The following is a 21,435-nucleotide window of genomic DNA, read 5'->3' as shown; positions in this document are numbered from 1 at the left end:
AATGACCATTCTTGAGGATCACAACCACAATTAGTAACTCCATCTTTAAAATACATTAGAGATGTATTGGTGACTGAGTAAAGGTGGCACAGGTTGCTGTCCAGAAATGGTGGTAGGTATAGAATAGTATGATAATACGCATTTGTCTGTATTCCATGTATAATTTAAATACTTTACCATTACTGATACATTAGTTCAATATTTTTAATCTCTCTACATATTTTGGAAGTAAGTCTGTATGGCTGAGATTACAAGTTATGGGAAAGCAGAACCAATTCTATAAAACTCTCATTGTATCACCTAGTAATCCTAAGTGGGTAAAAATAAAACCCACAAACAACCAGGTTGCAGACTGTTAAATGTGCCAGTACCCCTACCTCTTGCCACTTCGGCCCATACACACACCTCTATACCCTGTGCCACTATCCTAACTCAGGCCTTAGTCACATCTCACTGGACACCCACAACTTCCCAGTCTAGTCTCCTACATAACAAGGCTACTCTATTCCATCCTCCAAAGGAATTGTGTCTCTCCTTAAAGACCCCCATTGACTTCTCCTTTGCTCATAAACTGAAGTCTAGCCTCTTAGCATGACCTACTCCCATCTCCTCTGTTTCTGGATTCATCTCCTGCCTCACTCTAACACATCCAGCATTGCAGCCACACTGAGTTTCTTGCTACTGTCAAATAGGCTGTGTGTTTCTAAAAGCCATACTTTGTGCACTCTAGTCCCTCTAACAGAACAATGACTCTTCTGGCAAATTCCTCTTCACTGTTCAATGCTCATGTCACATCCTTGGGTGAAGCCTTGCTGACCCCTCCTAACAGCCCCGCCAGCACCTTGCTCATTCCCTAATTATAAGAGACATAAGTGTTGTAATTATGCGTGTGCCCACTTCCTTCTCTAGAATTTCTCAAAAGAGGGGATATCTTACCCATATCGGTATTTCTCAATATCTAGTTTGATACCTAGCAGGAGCTCCTATAAATGTTTGATAACTGAGCAAAGTAAGAGTGGCACAGGTTGTGGTCAAGAAATGGTGTAGGTATAGAGTAATATGCATTTTACAAGCGTTGATCTTACAGCCAATGAAAGTAAACATAAGCTTGACTTCAATACCTTTCAGATCTCTTTCTTTAAACTGGGTAATGGGGAACATCATGGCATCAGCAAGTTGAGTTGAAAGTACTGCATGACAAGAGCTAAGCTAGAAAAAGAAAGACCAAAAAGGCCAAATAACTATACATAGACATTTAACCAGTGTTATGTAAATTAAACAGAATCTAACAAAAAAGGTTCTGATGTATTTTATATAGGCAAACACTAAAAATTATGTGATACAGTACAAAATATTATATAGTAAAAAAAATTCCATTTACTAAACTCTTAGAAAACACAGAATGACCTTGGATTTGGTAACGGTTTCTTGCATATGACACTAAAAGCACAAGGAACAAAAGAAAATATATAATGGACATCATCAAAATTTAAAACTTCTATGCATCAAAGCATACCATCAAGAAAGTGAAAAGAAAAAAAAACAACTCAGAATGGGAGAAAATATTTGCCAATTATGTATGTGATACATAACTTGTATCTAGAAAGAGAACATTTACAACTTAATAATAAAAAGACAACCAATTTAAAAACGGGCAAAGGATCTGTATAACTTCTTCAAAGATAAACAAATGGCCAATAAGCATATGAAAAGGTGCTCAATATCATTACACATCAAGAAAGTGCAAATGAAAACCACAATGAGGGACCACTTCACACTCACTCAGACGGCTATAATTTTTTTAAAAATTTTAAATACACACAAACAAAAATAATTGTTGGTGAGGATGTGGAAAAACTGGAACCCTCCTACATTGCTGGTAGGAATGTAAAATGGTGCAGGCACTGTAGAAAACAGTTTGGTGGTTTTCTACATTATTTAACTTTTAAATAAACAAACATAAAATTACCATGCAATGACTCAGCAATCCCATTTCTGGGTACCTACTCAAGAGAACTGAAAACTGTTGTTCAAAAAAAAAACAAAAAAACCTGTATATGAATGCTCATAACAACATTATTTGAACTAGTTAAAAGGTAGAAACAACACAAATGAACAAGGACTAGATAAACAGATACAGATATATAAAGAGATAGCTAGAAAAACAAAACTTGATATATCCATAACAATGAAATTTTATTTAGCCAAAAAAGGAATGAAGTACTGAGGCATATTACAACATGAATGAACCTTGAACACATTATGCTAAGTGAAAGCAGACATTAAAAACTCTAAAATTATGAGTTCATTTATATGAAATATCAAAAGTAGGCAAAGTCATACAGAAAGAAAGCAGATTGCCACGCATGGTGGCTCAAGCCTATAATCCCAGCACTTTGGGAGGCCGAGACGGGCAGATCACGAGGTCAGCAGATCAAGACCATCCTGGTTAACACGGTGAAACCCCGTCTCTACTAAAAAAACACAAAAAACTAGCCGGGTGAGGTGGCAGGCGCCTGTAGTCCCAGCTACTCGGGAGGCTGAGGCAGGAGAATGGCGTAAACCCGGGAGGCGGAGCTTGCAGTGAGCTGAGATCCGGCCACTGCACTCCAGCCTGGGCGACAAAGCCAGACTCCGTCTCAAAAAAAAAAACAAAAAAAGAAAGCAGATTAGTGGTTGACAAGGACTGAGGGAGCAGAGAGGTGGAAGTGACTGCTTGATACGGTTTGGCTGTCCCCACCCAAATCTCATCTTCAACTGTAGCTCCCATAATTCCCACATGTTGTGGGAGGGGCCCCCTGGGAGACAACTGAATCATAGGGGCAGTTTCCCCCACATTGTTCTTGTGGTAGTGAGTAAGTTTCACGAGATCTGATGATTTTTAAGGGGTTCCCCTTTCACTTGTCTCTCATTCTCTCTCATGTGCTGCCATGTAAGATGTGCCTTTCGCCTTCCGCCACGATTGTGAGGCCTCCCCAGCCACGTGGAACTGTGAGTCCATTAAACCTCTTTTTCTTTATAAATTACCCATATCAGGTATGTCTTTATCAGCAGTGTGAAAACAGATTAATTCACTGCTTAACGGGCACAAGGCTTCCTTTGAGATGATGAAAATGTCCTAAAAACCAGACAGTGGTTATGGTTGCATAGCACTGTGAATGTACTAAATGTCACGAATGGCAAATTTTATGCTATGTGTACTTTATCACAATTTTTGAAATGAAAAAAATTACATTATTTCTTTATCTTGATTTCCTGGTAAAACATTTTGCTATAATGGGTTATTAAAATATTTCAAAAAAAAATATTTTTCCATGTAAGATTCTAGAAAACACAGGACTATCGAATGGTCCATGTGAAAAGAAGAGATTTTACTGCAACAGTAGAGAATAGTTATTGATTCTCCATAAGCTCTCACTACCTTTTCTTCCTGTTAGCTTTCAGGTCTTTGTTTTAATGATTTGTTGTGGTGACCGATCTGAGGAATTCAGGGTTGATTTTGGCTGTTTAGGATGGCAGGATTAATAAAGACTAAACAGTAAAATGTTGCTTAGAGCAACAACAAAGAACCCAGATGTAGCTCACTACCTAACTCTTCTCTCCCTGCCTACATCTAATGACACGTGTCAAGACTGAATGTTACATGGACTACATATAGAAGAAGTACATCTGTATGTTTATTCCTGGAAAACAATGTTTTAATCTGGTAAAGAAAGTATTGTTTTGATGAGCCAGCCACCAGGATGTGGAAGTAAGATTCTTCTTTAGTCATCTCTGTAATAGAGCTTTACTCATAAAATAAAAGCCTGGTAACTTAATTATAAGACCCTTTAATCAAGCAAAATAAAATAAAAGTTTACCTCATCTATAACTTTTGAAAACTGTTGCAATGTAGAGCTCATAACTTCATCATCACCTCCCAATGGAAAACGCTGAAAAACGAGAAACAGAGATGAGGTAAAGTTTCAACGTCGTGTCTTTTGGGAATGACATTACTATAATTTACATTTTTAAATAACTTTAGAAAAACTTCCAAAATTTTGAATAAGCTCTAAAATATCATTTAACTAAAATTGTGTAATGTATATAATTAATAAACATTAATTGTTTGTTAAGTAACCAATTGACATGGCATATTGGAATCTCCACCGTACTCGAAGTTCAAAGATTTAGCATTTAGCTCCAGTTCCTCCAATAATGGTGTAACGTTGAGCAAGTCACAACTTCTTCATTTGTAAAAAGAACACAGGTAAACTAGATAGCCTCTGTATTTAATATTAAATCATTAAAATTATCTGAACGTAAGTGCTATCATGAAATTTCGATGGTATATTCTGTGAATTCAAGAAAACTTAAGGATTCTTGTTGAAAGTCTATCTATACAGATACTATACTTTTAAAATTATGCTTTTAAAACTTTGATATACGATACCTGTTTTTCATATTCTTTTAAAAGTTTTGAGGTCAGGTGTGTTGCTGCACTTAATTCATTCTATGGAAAAAGCATTCAAATTAGCATGATCATACCGAGAAAAAAGTTTTAGTTGAATATACCTAATTTATTTATTATCACTTAACATAAATATTTTAAAAACCTTCATTAAATCACTGGAAAGGCGTACTACCATTAAAGCACTTTAAAAGAAAATTCAAACCATAAAATAGACACTCTCAAGGAATTCAGCAGTGTTCCTGGTGTTTGTTTGTTGCTAATAAAAACTAAGCACTAAATACTTTAAAGCCTTAGCAAAATCTTTAGAGAGTCTACGTTGATGACTGATTATTGCTCTCTGTAGATGCTGTTACTAGACTACAGTAAGCACTTAATAATATACAACCAAAATGTAGTTGACCTAGTCATATAATACAGCAACACAGCCATATGAAAAACTTTTAGTTTTTTTAGTGACTATAACAAATATGACATTTCTTTAACATATTATATCATATATCTGTGTGGTCAGAAAGCAAAGCTTCAGAGCCTGATCACAAGGAAAAACTAAACAACATAGCAACTTTTAAGTATGTAAGGAAAATGTGAAGCCAGAAAGCAAACAATATGAGAAGGGAAAAAAATAAAACTTGTACACTTAATTAATCCCAAAGAAAGTATATCACAGAACCTAGGTTGCTGTTTAAGCTTATAATTAAGTTATCCAAACATAGCTTCAAATTTTATTCCTGGTCAACAAGAAAACCTAGTCATACCCTTCATCTTCTTGTACTCCAAAGGTACATCTAATTTTTAGTGCCTTCTTTTAACTTGACAGAGGCAGCCAACTTTCAAATCCTCTACTGAAAAAGGGGAAGTGTTGGCCATTTGCAGTGGCTCACACCTGTAATCCCAGCACTTTGGGAGGCTGAGGCGGGCAGATCACCTGAGGTCAGGAGTTCAAGACTAGCCTGGCCAACATGGTGAAACCCCACCTCTAGTAAAAATACAAAATTATCCGGGCGTAGTGGCGCACGCCTGTAATCCCAGCTACTCAGGAGGCTAAGGCAGGAGAATTGCTTGAACCTGGGAGGTGGAGGGTGCAGTGAGTCGAGATTGCGCCATTGTACTTCAACCTGGGAGACATGAGCAAAACTCCGTCTCCAAAAAAAAAAAAAAGGGCCAGGCACAATCCCAGCACTTTGGGAGGCCAAGGTGGGCGGATCACCTGACGTCAGGAGTTCAAGACCAGCCTGACCAACACGGAGAAACCCCGTCTCTACTAAAAATACAAAATTAGCCAGCATGCTGGTGCATGCCTGTAATCCCAGCTACTCAAGAGGCTGAGGCAGGAGAATCATTTGAACCCAGGGGGGCGGAGGACGCGGTGAGCCGAGATCACACCACTGCACTCCAGTCTGGGCAACAAGAGCAAAGCTCCATCTCAAAAAAATAAATAAATAAATAAATAAAGTGGGGGTGGGGAAGTGTTCCATAAGATTGTAATAAGCATGATTAGGGAAAATACCAGTGATGACATGGGATAATCATTCAAATATTAGGAAAGATCACTATCAGTGAGTTTCATGGGGGGTTTCCCCCAAACTATGTTTGGGGAGAATGGGCAGATGCTTCAATCTTCTATCACTTTTGTAGTACTACAAACTGTACTCTAGTAGTTGAAATGTCAGTTCTGTAATACACAATGTTCATTCATCCATTCAACAAATATTTATTACTAGGAGCCTAGTACAGGGTTAAGCACTGGTAAACAAGACAGACGCTACCTATCCTTATGAGGCTTAAAAATTCATGTTTTAAAAGCATCAAGTTAGTCCTCAGTGTTTTACCTGTGCATCATAAATCCGATGCATAGCTTGATACAACTGATTCATATAGTTGGAAATAGCTGTGGCATCTTCTTCAAATACACCCAGTAAAGACCTTGTCTGTATAAAATAATAGCAGTAAGTTTATGTTAATCATAATACAAATCAGATGGAAAAATATTTTTTCTAAAGGAAGCAAAAATCATAGGATATTAAAGTTCTAGTAATTCTGAGTTTTAATCTATTTTCTCTCTTTGGTAGTAATGTTAAAAAGTCAGAGTTTTTTTGTTCTCAGTTTCACTTCAACAAAGCAGAGGTATTTTCCAACTATGTCACACAAACTTTAGGAGAAACAACAGAGGTATATTTTCAGAAACCAAAAATTCTATAAGACAAATCAACAGAAACATTCAAAGCTAAATTAACAGCATTCTATGTAGTATAAATATTTTGAATGTCTTACTTCAGGATAATTTAGTATGATTATTTTTTTTTTCTATAGTTTTTTCTAGAAGAGGCCAAACCCCTCCCTGTCCTAATCTAAAAATACCACAGTACACCCTCCCCAACATGGCCAACTCTTCAGCACATAAAATGCTAACTACGTTTTTCTGAATGCACAATTTGGGGGTTTTCCTTTCTTCTTCTTTATACACGTCTATATGGTTTGGCTTTTGTTTTGTTTTGTCGTTTTTCTACTATGTACATTTAAAAATTATCTTCATTTTAGGCCGGGCACGGCAGCTCATGCCTGTAATCTCAGCACTTTGGGAGGCCGAGGCAGGCAGATCACAAGGTCAGGAGATTGAGACCATCCTGGCTAACACAGTGAAACCCCGTCTCTACTAAAAATACAAAAAATTAGCCAGGCGAAATGTCTTACTTCAGGATAATTTAGTATGATTATTTCTTTTCTTCTATAGTTTTTTTCTAGAAGAGGCCAAACCCCTCCCTGTCCTAATCTAAAAATACCACAGTATACTCTCCCCAACATGGCCAACTCTTCAGCATATAAAACGCTAACTAGGTTTTTCTGAATGCACAATTTGGGGGTTTCCTTTCTTCTTCTTTATACACGTCTATATTGTTTGGCTTTTGTTTTGTTTTCTCATTTTTCTACTATGCACATTTAAAAATTACCTTCATTTTAGGCTGGGCATGGCAGCTCATGCCTGTAATCTCAGCACTTTGGGAGGCCAAGGCAGGCAGATCACGAGGTCAGGAGATTGAGACCATCCTGGCTAACACAATGAAACCCCGTCTCTACTAAAAATACAAAAAATTAGCCAGGCTTGGTCGCACATGCCTGTAGTCACAGCTACTCAGGAGGCTGAGGCAAGAGAATAGCTTGAACTTGGGAGGCGAAGGTTACAGTGAGCCAAGATCGCGCCACTGCACTTCAGCCTGGACAACAGAGCAAGACTCTGTCTCAAAATAAAAAAATTTTTTTTAATTATCTTCATTTTAAGGGGAAAAGCTTATAAGTAAATGTTAAGAATGTCAGACCAGGCGTGGTGGCTCACGCCTGTAATCCCAGCACTTTGGGAGGCCCAGGCAGGTGGATCACGAGGTCAGGAGATCGAGACCATCCTGGCTAACATGGTGAAACCCCGTCTCTACTAAAAATACAAAAAATTAGCCAGGCGTGGTGGTGGGTGCCTGTAGTCCCAGCTACTCGGGAGGCTAAGGCAGGTGAATGGCGTGAACCCGGGAGGCGGAGCTTGCAGTGAGCTGAGATCGCCCACTGCATTCCAGCCTGGGCGACAGAGCGAGACTTCTTCTCAAAAAAAAAAAAAAAAAAAAAAAGACAGAATATCAATAAAAATGTATCAAAGATAAGGAAGCTGAAGCTATCAAAGGCAAGGCAGACATACTCACATTACATCCCAAAGGCAGGGAAAGAATGAAAATACCAACAACTACTGGAGATAACCGCAGCTTAAAATCTAAAAGATGACTTTGTATTTTTATTCTAAAAATAATTTATGCCTCGGCCTTAGATTTTTTTTTGAGACAGAGTCTTGCTCTGCCGCCCAGGTTGGAGGTGCAGTGGCATGATCTCGGCTCACTACAAGTTCCACCTCCTAGGTTCACGCCATTCTCCTGCCTCAGACTCCCCAGTAGCTAGGACTTCAGGTGCCCACCACCAAGCCCGGCTAATTTTTTGCATTTTTTAGTAGAGACGGGGTTTCACCATGTTACCCAGGATGGTCTAGATCTCTTGACCTTGTGATCCACCTGCCTTAGCCTCCCAAAGTATTGGGATTACAGGCATGAGCCACAGCGCCCGGCCTATGCCTCAGCCTTAGAAAAATGTTGTGGTTGTTGTTGCTGTTGTTTGAGACAGGATCTCATTCTTTCTCCCAGGCTGGAGTGCAGTAACATGATCTCGGCTCACTGCAGCCTTGACCTCCCAGGCTCAAACAATCCTCCCACCTCAGCCTCCCATGTAGCTGGGACTACAGACATTTGCCACCATGTCTAGCTACTTTTTTTCTATTTTTTTTGTAGTGACAGGGTCTCACTATGTTACTCAGGCTGGTTTCAAACTGCTTGGCTCAAGCAATTCTCCTACCTCGGCCTCCCAAAGTGCTGGGATTACAGGTCAGGTGTCAGCCACTGCACATGGCCAGAAATTTTGTTTTCTTAAATCAACTTATTTCTTGGCTTCCTATTTTCAGAGGAGGAAGCTAAGTCAATATAGTATAAAGGAGGGGAAAGACACAAAATCATTATGCCAGTAAGGCCCTATTTTCAGTCTTCTACTTCCCCAGGCCTCAGAGATTTAGATTTGACAGAATCTTTTTCAAGCACTCCACTACAATTCCCTATAGTGCTATTTTAAGATGTACAAAAGAAAGCATCAGGAAATCTTGTTTGGCTAGTGCCATTCTTAAGAAAAATCTGCTACTTCGTTTTTTTTTTCTAAAAATGGGTAATTCCAATTCAAGGAGTTACATATATATGTAAAAACTTGTAGCATAATTAAATTTAAAAGCTCTTCTTAGCTCAAACAAAGCTGAAACAGATTCCCTATTTTACACTAACAATATCAACTTCAACACTGGATAATTACTGTTTGTTTAAAGTTAGTAGCTTAAAAAATAGAATCAATATGGTACCATTTCATTGAATCTATGACGGTATCCATTGTAAGATGCATCATTTTTATTTTTGTACTACTCAAACAAAACAATGCTGGCAATTAAGCTATGATTTAAGGTTTTATGTCTTGAATTTTTTACCTTATATTTATGGAAACAGACCTTCACACAGAATTTTATCATATACAGCTCTCATGTAAATACAGGAAATATAAGCATCATAAACTTATTTCTAAAACTTCATAGAGTTCAAATCTTATGAACCACTTTTCTTTTTTTTTTTTTTTTTTTTGAGTCAGAGTCTCACTCTGTCGCCCAGGCTGGAGTGCAGCAGCGCAATCTTGGCTCACTGCATGCTCCACCTCCCGGGTTCACACCATTCTCCTGCCCCAGTCTCCCATGTGGCTGGGACTACAGGCGCCTGCCACCATGCCCAGCTAATTTTTTGTATTTTTAATAGAGACTGGGTTTCATCGTGTTAGCCAGGATGGTCTCGATCTCCTGACCTCATGATCTGCCCACCTTAGCCTCACAAAGTGCTGGGATTATAGGCATGAGCCACCATGCCCGGCCCATGAACCACTTTTCAACTCAAGAGTCATCAATATCTATGTTTTCCTATACATTATCATTCTCTGTGCCATGAGGAGATAAGTATTTCTTAGAAGTACTCCATTTTTGTCCCTAATATTTTCTTCAAGCAAGTTTTGATGATGTCATTTGACATCTCACCAGGTATCAAAGGAAGATTTTTGGACAATAACCAGGACTGATACTCCTTTCTCAAATGGTGGCAAAATTGATTTGTTAGTTGAACACTGAGAGACTACACTTGGCCAGTATGCTACTAAGAGAAACAACCAAGTATGTACATTTGCAGGCAATGTGAAATACATTACTACTGCTACCTGGCTGATAGCAATTGTTAACATACCATCAACGCTATGAGGAATCCCAATCAGAGACATTAAAATGTTGGGGGGAAAGGCACATCTCATGAGTATTTCATATTATGCAAAGAAAGAAGATCCCATTTGGGACTGGGGTTTTTCTTCACTGTTCTCTCATAGATGAATCACTAAGATACAGATCTACACATAAAATCAATTAAGTTTTTAAAGATCATTATCTGTTTTTAGTAATTAATAAGGTTTATTTTGATCTTAATTTTCAGAACAACATATAAATATGGACAAGGCATCTAGTATAAGCTTAAGATTTTCTGGCTTAATGGATGATCTTTTGCAGAACTGTGTGGTTTGGGCAAGGTAATTCCAAACATGCTTTTTCCGCCCCCCTCCAGGTTCCGGGCATTATCCTTAAAAGATGCTCTTTGATCAGCTGGATTTTGGACTTGCAAATTCTCCCTAATTTAATACCTAGTTACTATAAATCAAAACTAAAGAAGGATAACTATAATTCAGGATAGTCTTCCATCACTCCCAGGTTCTTTTTTTTTTTTTTAGAGCCAAAGCCTTATTCTGTTACCCAGGCTGGAGTGCAGTGGTGTGACCATAGCTCACTGCAGCCACGGACTCCTGGACTCAGTCGATCCTCCTGCCCTAGCCTCCTGAATAGCTGGGACTACAGGCTCATGCCACCACGCCCAGCTAATTTTATTTTTGGTAGAGATGAGGTCTTGCTATTTGGCCCTAGGTGGTCCTGAACTCCCACCCTCAAGTGTTCACAAGCATGAGCCACTGTGCCAGGCCAAGACTCTAACTTTTTTATGTAGCAACTGGCAGGTCACTTTTGATTAGATCTAAATGATCTAAAAAACTTAAAAACTAATCAAATAAAAAACTTTTAGGGCCTGGTACAGTGGCTCACATCTATAATCCCAGCACTAAGGCCAGGAGTTTAAGACTAGCCTGGCCAATATAGTGAGACCCTGTCTTTAAAAAAAAAAATTATTTTTTTTAATTTTTTTTTTAAATTTATTTTTTTTTAAGACAGGGTCTCGCACTGTTGCCCGGGCTGGAGTGCAATGGCGCAATTTCAGCTCACTGCAACCTCCGCCTCCCCGGTTCAAGCAATTCTCCTGCCTCAGCCTCCTGAGTAACTGGGATTATAGACACCCACCACCACGTCCGGCTAATTTTTTGCATTTTTAGTAGAGGCGGAGTTTCACTATGTTGGCCAGGCCGGTCTCAAACTCCTGACCTTGTGATCCACCCGCCTAGGCCTCCCGAAGTGCTGGGATTACAGGCGTGAGCCACCACGCCCAGTCTTCTACAAAACATTTTTAAATTAGTTGGGCTACTTAGGAGGCTGAGGCAGCAGAATCACTTGAACCTGGGGGGTGAAGACTATAGTCAGCCAAGATCATGCCACTGCACTCCAGCCTGGGCGACAAGAGCGAAACTCCATCTCCAAAAACAATAAAATAAAATAAAATAAAATTAGCTGAGCTTGGTAGCATATGTCTAGGAGTTTGAGGTTTCTGAGCTATGGCTGAGCCACTGCAATCCAACCTATGTGACAGTGAGACTCTGTCTCAAAAAAAAAAGCAAAAAACTTACCATGAGCTTTAAAAGTCTTCATATTCTTTGCTGCTCTACTTCTTGGACTCTATTCTAAATAAAATAGTTCAAACTGAGAAGAAAATTTATGCTCCAAAGCATTAATCTCAGCCCTGTTTATAAAAGCAAGACTTTGGGAAAACTCTAAAAGTCCAGCAGTGGATGGTGGAATCAGTTAAGGAAGTGTGTGGTCTTCAAATTTTTTTATTTAGAATGTAAAAACATATGAAGACACTTAAGTTATAATGTTAAGCTAAAAGCAGGATAAAGATCATTATGCACAATATAATCTCAATTCCATTAAAACATGTAGAAGAAAAAAAAAAACAGTAGAATAAAGAAACCAAACTGTTAACAGGTTTTTGCTGGGTACCCAACAGGTAATTGTGTGTTATTCTTTTCTGGGCCTTCCAATTTTTCTGAAGCAAGCAACTATTATTTTTTTAAATCAGGGTCAAAAATTAAGGCACAATAGCTGAGGTTCAGAGAAGTTGAATGATTTGCCCTAAAGCAGACGGTAGTAAGTGACAGTGATGACTAAAAATCTCCTCAACCCTAGATCCAAGGCTTTCCATTCTGCCACAGATTCAACCGAAGAATCACCTGCAAATATCTACACTTCCTAAATCCCAGTTGTCCCCATTAATTTTCCCAAGTAAATTTTACCTAGTTCCAATTTATTGCCTTTAAACATTGAAGGAATATCAATGTGACTACTTCATTAAAAATTAGCTGGCACAGGCCAGGTGCTCATACCTGTAATCCCAGCACTTTGGGAGGCCAAAGTGGGCGGATCACCTGACGTCAGGAGTTCAAGACCAGCCTGGCCAACATGGCGAAACCCCGTCTCTACTAAAAATACAAAAACTAGGTGGGTGGTGGCATGCGACTGTAATCCCAGCTACTCAGGAGGCTGAGGCAGGAGAATCACTTGAACCCGGGAGGCGGAGGTTGCAGTGAGTCGAGATCATGCCATTGCACTCCAGCCTGGGCAACAAGAGCAAAACCTCGTCTCAGAAAAAAAAAAAAGAAAAAGAAAAAAACTAGCTGGCACAGTGACACACGCCTGTATTCCCAGCTGCTAGGGAGGCTGAGGCAGGAGGATCACTTCAGCACAGGTGTTCCAGGACACAGTGCACTATGATAGTGTCTGTGAACAGCCATTGCTCTCCAGACTGGGAAACATAGCAAGATCCCCATCTCAACAAACAAACAAATATACTGTAAAACTGACACTAGTATGATGCATGCTTGCAAAAAAAACAAAAACAAAAAACCACAATTCTTAAGTTGTAAACTAATCTGTGCAAAAAGCTCAAGAAATTAGATGAGTCAAGATTTTACCTCTGCCTCACAAGTCATATCTAGGGCAGTATGCAATCCATTCTGAGCTGTTTATAGTCTTTATGGGCTATTAAAAAAAAAAAAAAAAAAAAGCCAAGTAAGAGAAGAAAGGTAAGGCAACCTGTTGAATCTTACATAATAAAAAGTAAAATGACAAAGTACGCCTGACCAATTCCACAAACTTTTTGCAAATCATCTGAAACAAATACAGTTTATAACTTTATATGGAGAAATCATGAAGAAAAAAATTGAACCAGCTATACTGGCAGTCAAGATAAACTAAATGTGAGTTTCTCTCTTTGTCAGTATAGGCTAAGAGTACATTAGCAGCAGGCAACTGGTCTGTGAAGATAACTTTCAGAATAAAAAAGAACAAATCAGTTCTACAATCAGAGCCCCATTTCAACTTGGCAATTAACACTGACATAAAATCCATGGCAGAAGTGTCATCCAGGAAAAGGAGATCTAGACCTCTTCTGCTTTTCTTCTTTGGGGGCCATGTTCAGCTGTAAAGACACACGAAATGGTGCAACTGCATTTCTAAATGAGCAATAATTCAGAAATGTTTCATTCTAAATAGTGTCCAACCGGCAACACCGTCTTAAACCGTTTAAATTATCGTGTAAAAAGACTTAGAGATGAAGTTTTCCCTATGCAAGTTACAGCCCCTGCCAACATTTTTAAAAATATAGCTGATTTCATTCTTCAGTACTTAAAACATATTAAATGGTTACATTTTCCAAAACTGTCTTAAGCTAGAGCAACCACACCAGCATCATTCCGACGCACAGAACACAGGGCTTTTATTTTGATGAGTTTATTAAGGCCAAGTCTGCAGGGAGCGGCGCAGCAGTCGAGGAGCGGCGAAGGCACCGTCCATCCCTGGCCATACACAGCTCGAGTGACAGCGACCACAGTCACGGGCGGGGAAAGCGGTCTTGGGCTCCGGGACCCGTCACGGGCTTTGCCGTTAGGTCTCCACACACAACCTTACAGCCTCTCCCGAAGAAAAACAATCCATTTCCTTCCCTAGCTTGCTGAGCCTCGGAAATCATTAAATAAGACTACCGGGGTTTCTCTCCCTTCTGCATTTTCTCTGAAGAGATTCTTGGGGAGAAAATTCCAGGGTCGAGATTTACCACCTCACATTACGGCGATAAAAAACAGCGCCTTTCGTCAAATAAAAAGGAGACCCGCGAGCGTACGTGACCGCCCGGCCCACGAGCACCAGCGGCTCGGTCTCCGCCTGCGGCCCTCGGCCCAGCCGAGCAGGCCCACGCGGGCCTTGGGCGGCGGGCCCACCCTCCACAACCCGGGGCGCGGCCTGCGACGGGCGGTGACCCAGGGCGGCGGCGCCCACCTGGGCCGGGGCGAGCACCTGCGGGAGCGGCGGAGGTGCCAGACCTGGGGTCCACCCGCTGGGCTCTCCCTCGTCGCCCACCAGCGCCCGCGCCTCACCTGCGGGCTGTCCTCCAGCGTCTCCTCGATGGGCAGTTTGTCGATCCCCGGCATCGTGGCGGAGGGAGGGCGGCGGCAGGAGACGCAGCGGCCGCCCACAGCTCCCCACGCCGGCCCACCCACCGCAGCTGACCCCGGCCCGCCCTCTCCGACTGGCGCGGCCGCCGTCCCCGCCCGCACCGCCTTCTCCAGACGCCGAGCGGCCGTGAGGGAAATCCCGCCCCCTCGGCCTCCCTGCCCCGCCTCCCGGCGCGTCCATTGGCTCCCGGGGACGCCCATCCGCTCTGCGGCGGTGGACGGGAGGTTCCCGTGCGGCGCAAGGCTCTCCCGTGAGCGCGGGCGTCGGAAGCGGTGGAGGTGGCAGTGGCTGCCCTGCGATGGCCTTCCCTGCACGCGCGTGTTTGTATTTAAATCGCAGGAGACTGTCTCTTCCTCAGCTTGCTGGCGCGAGGAGCCGGAGCCTCGAGTTAGGGCCACACGGGGGAATTTGGGGCGGGTTGACTTTTCCCGCAACATATTTTGTCAGAGACGTTGGAAAAAGCCCTACTGCTGGCGCCTTTTAGTTTCCTCAGATGATAATGTTCCCAACTCCGCTCGGAGCATCCAGTCTTAATCCCCTCCAGCAGAATGGTGCTAACTCAGATGTCTGAGATCCGCAGCTGTGTCAATAGGGCTTTCTGGCAAACTTGTGAACGTAGCCTCGAAATTATTTTTCTGGACACTTGAATATCAGTATATTCAGTTGAAAACATGTGATTTTGTTGCCCGTTTAACAGTTCCTACCTGGCCTCCCAAGGTCAGTCCTTCAGGACTGACGCTGCAACTCCAGCTCCCATGTTTCCTTTAAATCACAGAGGAAAACATCTTTTAAAAATCAGGATACACTGGTTAATTATGTTAGTAGCTAATTGGCATTTCCGTTTCATCAAAAGTTTTGGAAGCTTTAAATAGTTTTAGCCTCTAATTTTACAATAAAGTGAAGCTCAAAGTTGGGAGTTTGACCGGATGAGGGCTACAAGCCCATCCTTTCCTCCTCCCTCTTCATCTTTCCCAGCCTCTCACCCTGGCTCGTTTATGTCTCTGGATAGTTGTAGGCTTTCAACATTATACAGAGAAAATAACAAAGTAGTGTCTTCTAAACATCTAGCCATTAATTCCACCCATCCATTCCATTTTCATTCAAGAAATACCCAGAGATGCTGAGTAAAGATTATTAGCTGCTTGGTTCCACAGATACATGGGAACAAATCCAGAATAGTGGTAGCACAAATCCAAATACAGTAACAAATAGAAGTTATATATTTTAAACGAAAATAGTAGATTTTCCCATGATCTCTTGAAGGAAAGATAAAATTATATTTTTAAAGTTTTGTTGGGTAGACTTGGATTGTAGTTTTACGGAATTATTTTTAGTGTTACAATCTTTAGAAGTTCTCCCCTTAGATTGTTTATCAACTAGTCTCGCTCTCTCGAAGAGTTCTTTAGTTTTTGAGGAAGTTGATTTGGAGGCAGTTCTTACAATGAGTTAAGGGTTCCCAGTGTGTTACAGGTTCTTTTTCCTTGATATCTTGTTTCTACTCTGCCAGCAAGAACACCATGCACCCCAGCTCGAAAGAAGGAAGACTTTCAAGGTAAGTGACCTTCCTGATTGAACTGAGTTAGATTTTAAATGAAGGAGAAGAAAGGTTGTGACAACTGTTAAGAATCAGGAGTGAGAGTGAGGAGTGTAAACAATGTATAAGAAAGAAAAAAAAAAAAAAAAAAGGGCACTGTGGCTCACGCCTGTAATCCCAGCACTTTGGGAGGCTGTGGCAGGTGGATCACCTGACGTCAGGAGTTCAAGACCAGCCTGCCCAACATGGCGAAACCCAGTCTCTACGAACAATACAAAAATTAGCTGGGCGTGGTGGCGTGCCTGTAGTCCCAGCTACTCGAGAGCGGCTGAGGCTGGAGACTCAATTGAAGACGGGAGGCCCAGGGGCAGTGAGCCGAGATCACGCCACTGCACTCCGGCGTGGGCGATAGAGCAAGACTCCGTCTCAAAAAAAAAAAAAAGTTACCCAATTAACTTGGCCAAACCAAATAATTCGAATGAAAAATTCTATTAGGTATTTGAATTATCTGGGTGTGGTATTGTTAAATGATTTCCTTCTTAGTATGTTATGTACATCTAAACTGTGTTTCTGTAAAGGATTCTCAAGAGGCCATTATATCATGGCAGAATGGCAAGGAATTCTTGGTTAAAAATTGGTTAAAAAATAAAACAGGCTGGGCGCGGTGGGGCTCACGCCTGTAATCCCAGCACTTTGGGAGGCTGAGGCAGGCGGATCACGAGGTCAAGAGATCAAGACCATCCTGGCCAATCTGGGGAAACCCCGTCTGTACCAAAAATACAAAAATTAGCTGGGCATGGTAGCGCGCGCCTGTACTCCCAGCTCTTTGGAAGGCTTGAGACAGGAGAATTGCTTGAACCCGGGAGGTGGAGGTTGCAGGGAGCCAAGACTGCACTCCAGCCTGGGCAACAGCGTGAGACTGCATCTCAAAAACAAAAAATAAATAAATAAAAATGAAAAAATAAAAAACAAAAACAGGTTCACATTCAATTCGATGGAGAGGTAGGTTTAGTCAAATCTAGTTTTAACCTGTTTGTACTAGAATCCAGTTTGAGCCTTCCATTTGGATTCTCTAGCTTTAGGCCACTATATACCCTGCTCATCCAAAAATATAGTTGTATTTCCTATGTTAAAACATCTCCAAAGCTGCAGAATTCATAGTCATTTTTGATAACCAGTTTAATCAGCCTAAGTTTTGTGCAGTTAACTAAACTCAGTTCATTTTAAGCCAGTTTTCTTTTATACAGGAAATGAGGCTTGTTCAGAGAATGCCTTAAGGGTTACTGGAGACTCATCTGTGGGTAGTAGAGTAAAAACTTTGGGCAACTGGTTAATTTTATGGAAGGCAAGTCAGGATTAAACAACGTCCACCAAAGATTTCTTTGAGACATTTCACATCTATCCCTTGAGACATTTCACACGTATAATTTACAACAAAAGGACATACAGTCTTGTAAATAGAGTTGTTAATTATTAGTCTCCTAAAATTATATTTGGTCTTATAATTAGGTTTTTACATGATACTCCTTGAAGTTCTCCTCTGTGATCTGTAATAGGAAAGAATCCAATAACCCAAGTGATGCTGGTTCTTTACTTTTAAAAATTATCCCTTTAGGTCAGTGGTTTCCAAACTTCATGCACACAGAAAAATCATCTGGGAAGGTTGTTAGAATACAGATTCCTGAGAGAGTTGGGACATCCGGCTTCGGAGCAGGAATCTTCATCGGGCCAGCGACTAAAAAGAGAATTAAATATGGGTGATGTTGAGAAAGGCAAGATTTTTATTATGAAGTGTTCCCAGTGCTACACCATTTAAAAGGGAGGCAAGCACAAGACTGGGCCAAATCTCCATGGTCTCTTCGGGAGGAAGACAGGTGAGGCCCCTGGATACTCTTACACAGCCACCAGTAAGAACAAAGGCATCACCTGGGGAGAGGATACACTGATGGAGTATTTGGAGAATCCCAAGAAGTACATCCCTGGAACAAAAATGATCTTTGTCGGCATTAAGAAGAAGGAAGAAAGGGCAGACTTGATAGCTTATCTCAAAAAAGCTACTAATGAGTAATAGGCCACATTTTATTTATTACAAAACAAATGTCTGACTTTTTTATGTGTACCATGCTTTAATAGATCTCATACACCAGAATTCAGATCATGAGTGACTGACAGAATATTTTGTTGGGCAGTCCTGATTTAAAACTAAGACTGGCTTGTGGTTAAATGAATATGTTCAGTTTTTGAATTTTAATAGTAATTCCAATTCGGTAAATGCTATCACTGTTTACCCCTTCTAAAGATATGATTAGACTTCGTTAGTAATGTTCAACTTTTCACAAAGATGGTGAGTGCCATCTTAAAACTTACTGGAGATTGGTTTTATATTTAGATTTATATAACTGGTTTGTGAATGTATTTAAATACTGAGGAAATTCCTTCACTGTCTCAGAACCAAGCAAGATTCACCTGTGTTTTGTGTTCATTTGCCTCTTAAAGGCAAGAGTTGAAGATAAATAAGGTAGCAATGTCTAGAGTTTTGGCCTTAACTATGCCAATTTAATTATAATTCCCTGTATTTAAAATTGTTCCTTTTACTTACTGAAAGGCATTTTAGTGTGGTTTATGTGTAATATTAAAGATGATTCAACACTTCTCACATCCTATAGATCTATAAGGTCACATGCTTTTAAAATAGTAGCAAGTTAAACTTCACTCTTGAATTCTTTACAATCTAAGTCAAACTAAGTTATAATTTAGGACTGTCTTTAAACAGCCATTCAGAAACTTATAAAACTATAGAACTGTGTATTTGTGATTGAGAATGGTGCTTTTGCCAACTTAAAGGGATTAAAGTAGTGGAGATATACACAAATTTTAAAAATATGTGTGACCACAAGACTAAAGATAATTAAAAAGAAAACCACACACACACACACACACACACACACACACACACACACACACACAAAGAATACAGATTCCTGAGCCCTACTGGAAGATTTTGGTGTAGTAGGTCAGAGTCAGGGCTGGGAATCTCTCCAGTTAAGTCTGAAGCGGGTAATCCACAAACCACATGAGGAAAAACTCTATCCAAGATGGAGAATGATCATTTCCCTTTCCTAGATCACTTTGTATTTAAAAATTTTTTTTAAAGAGTTAGGTGGGCACAGTAGCTCATGCATGTAATCCTAGTACTTTGGGAGGTCAAGGTGGGAGGATTGTTTAAGCTCTGGAGTTTGAGACTAGCCTGGGCAACACAGAGACACCATCTCTACAAAAAAAAAAAAAAACTGAAATTAAATTAAAATTTTGAAAAATAGGCTGAGCACAGTGGCTTATGCCTGTAATCCCAGCACTTTGGGAGGCCGAGGCAGGTGGACCACCTGAAGTCAGGAGTGTGAGACCAGGCTGGCCAACATAGTGAAACCCCGTCTCTACAAAAATTAGCCAAATGTGGTGGCAGGTTCCTGTAATCCCAGCTACTTGGGAGGCTGAAGCAGGAGAATCGCTTGAACCTGGGAGGCGGAGGTTGCAGTGAGCTGAGATCACACCACTGCACTCCAACCTGGGTGACAGCGAGACTCAGTCTAAAGGAAAAAAAAAAATTAACAAAAAATAAAGAGTTAAGCAAACATTTAGAAAAGGAATCCTAGGTTCCAGGTGAGGATAGTGAGAGGGACATCATTTCCAGGCTAACAAGCCTGGAAACCACCTACTCACAGATATCCTCTGAAAGACTCCATCAATTTAAAATTCTGGGAAATCCATACTCCTTTTAAAGAGTGTAATGTATAATGCAAAAAATTCTGGTTGTTACTAGTAAATCACTCCTTAGTAGGACTAACTTTAACAGATAATTCAATTATTTTCTTAATACCAGCTGAGATAAAGCAGATTCAGGAAATAGCAGATTTCAAGAAAATTTGGGAACTTGAGTCATTTAATCTATTTTAAAACATTAGCACCAGTAGCAGAGTAGGGGGAAGCTTTGGACAATTGGAGGGTAGAACAAAAAGTTCTGAGGAATGGGTTGCAAAAAGAGGTGGGAGGGCAGTAAGGACCAACTGGTTCTTCATTATGCCACTGCAAACTAGCTTCTGCCTTTGACCTTGACCTTGATGTCACTTTTACTCATTGCCACAGCATCCTTAGAATGGGGGACAATTCTGCAGCTTCAACTTTCTTGACTGTAAAAAGAAAAAACAAAATTCTAGGAAAATTGTATATGCTTTTGTTTATCTATGGTTGTCTTGATTCCTTTTTAGAAGAACACTTTAATTAATTTGTTTGACCAGGCCAAGAACTTTAACACAAAATAGCATCATTCCCCTTCTGTGGGGAGGTAGATGAGAACATGGTTATGATCTCATGGGCTTGGCCTGTGATTTAAATTCTGGCTCCACTGTTTAGTAGCTCTGTGACTGAAGTCAAGTTATTTAACTTCTCTGTTTCTCCATTCTGTCATCTGAAAAGTGGAGCTTCATACTAGAGAACCTACATTAATAGGGTTGTTAAGATGATTAATGAACTTTTACAGTAGCTCCTAGCACAATAAGTATTCAGTAAATATGAACTAATTATCTCTTTCATTATCAACTATTAAATATTAAAACATTTTACTGCTTTTAAGGAAGCTTTTTTGGTCTCTATCATATTTTTTAAAAAACCAATTTTTTTTTTTTTTTTTGAGACGGAGTCTCGCTGTGTCACCCAGGCTGGAGTGCAGTGGCGCGATCTCGGCTCACTGCAAGCTCCGCCTCCCGGGTTTACGCCATTCTCCTGCCTCAGCCTCCGAGTAGCTGGGACTACAGGCGCCCGCCACCACGCCCGGCTAGTTTTTTGTATTTTTAGTAGAGACGGGGTTTCACCATGTTAGCCAGGATGGTCTCGATCTCCTGACTTCGTGATCCACCCGCCTCGGCCTCCCAAAGTACTGGGATTACAGGCTTGAGCCACCGCGCCCGGCCTAAAAAAACCAATATTTTTTAAATCAGAAGATTGGGCTTATTACCTTAGAGAATTCTGATACTATTTTAAATAACATTAGTTACCCTTGCTAATGTTTTATCACTTTGATTTGGGGGCTTTTGAGGCCAAAACCAAAATTTCAAAATCAATAAATATGTACTTTGA

General features: G+C 40.5%; 3 protein-coding genes across 6 annotated transcripts in view; 2 read left to right on the top strand and 1 right to left on the bottom strand.

Annotated features, from left to right (window-relative positions):
• APPL1 (adaptor protein, phosphotyrosine interacting with PH domain and leucine zipper 1) overlaps nt 1–14,896 on the bottom strand; it is a 46,298-nt gene extending 31,402 nt beyond the window's left edge. The window contains exons 1-6 of one of the 2 annotated variants that reach the window (XM_015130635.3): nt 14,690–14,896; nt 11,888–11,941; nt 6,283–6,381; nt 4,433–4,492; nt 3,861–3,932; nt 1,122–1,209 (exon numbers count right to left, since the gene is read on the bottom strand). In XM_015130635.3, coding sequence (XP_014986121.2) covers nt 1,122–1,209; nt 3,861–3,932; nt 4,433–4,492; nt 6,283–6,381; nt 11,888–11,890 — 322 coding nt within the window. In that variant the 5' untranslated portion in view covers nt 11,891–11,941; nt 14,690–14,896. The remainder of the gene's footprint in view (nt 1–1,121; nt 1,210–3,860; nt 3,933–4,432; nt 4,493–6,282; nt 6,382–11,887; nt 11,942–14,689) is intronic. The other variant, XM_015130632.3, reaches the window with a different exon arrangement.
• On the top strand, nt 14,877–18,922 carry LOC144339476 (uncharacterized; the record flags this gene model as incomplete). Its single annotated transcript, XM_077994114.1, has 3 exons — nt 14,877–15,155; nt 16,276–16,320; nt 17,918–18,922. Coding segments are annotated over 3 exons (525 nt in total), but the record flags the coding sequence as incomplete, so codon positions are not given.
• Nucleotides 14,919–21,435, top strand: part of HESX1 (HESX homeobox 1) — a 28,589-nt gene continuing 22,072 nt past the window's right edge. The window contains exons 1-2 of one of the 3 annotated variants that reach the window (XM_077993243.1): nt 14,919–15,088; nt 16,276–16,320. The gene's annotated coding sequence lies outside the window, so the exon portion shown is untranslated. Of the gene's footprint in view, nt 16,321–21,435 lie in introns of all 3 variants that reach the window. The other 2 variants (XM_077993242.1, XM_001100209.5) reach the window with 2 other exon arrangements.

This window comes from Macaca mulatta, chromosome 2 (assembly GCF_049350105.2).
Source record: "Macaca mulatta isolate MMU2019108-1 chromosome 2, T2T-MMU8v2.0, whole genome shotgun sequence".
NCBI lineage: Eukaryota > Metazoa > Chordata > Mammalia > Primates > Cercopithecidae > Macaca > Macaca mulatta.
Note: the sequence above shows the minus strand (reverse complement) of the source record. Positions and strands in the feature narration are given on the sequence as shown.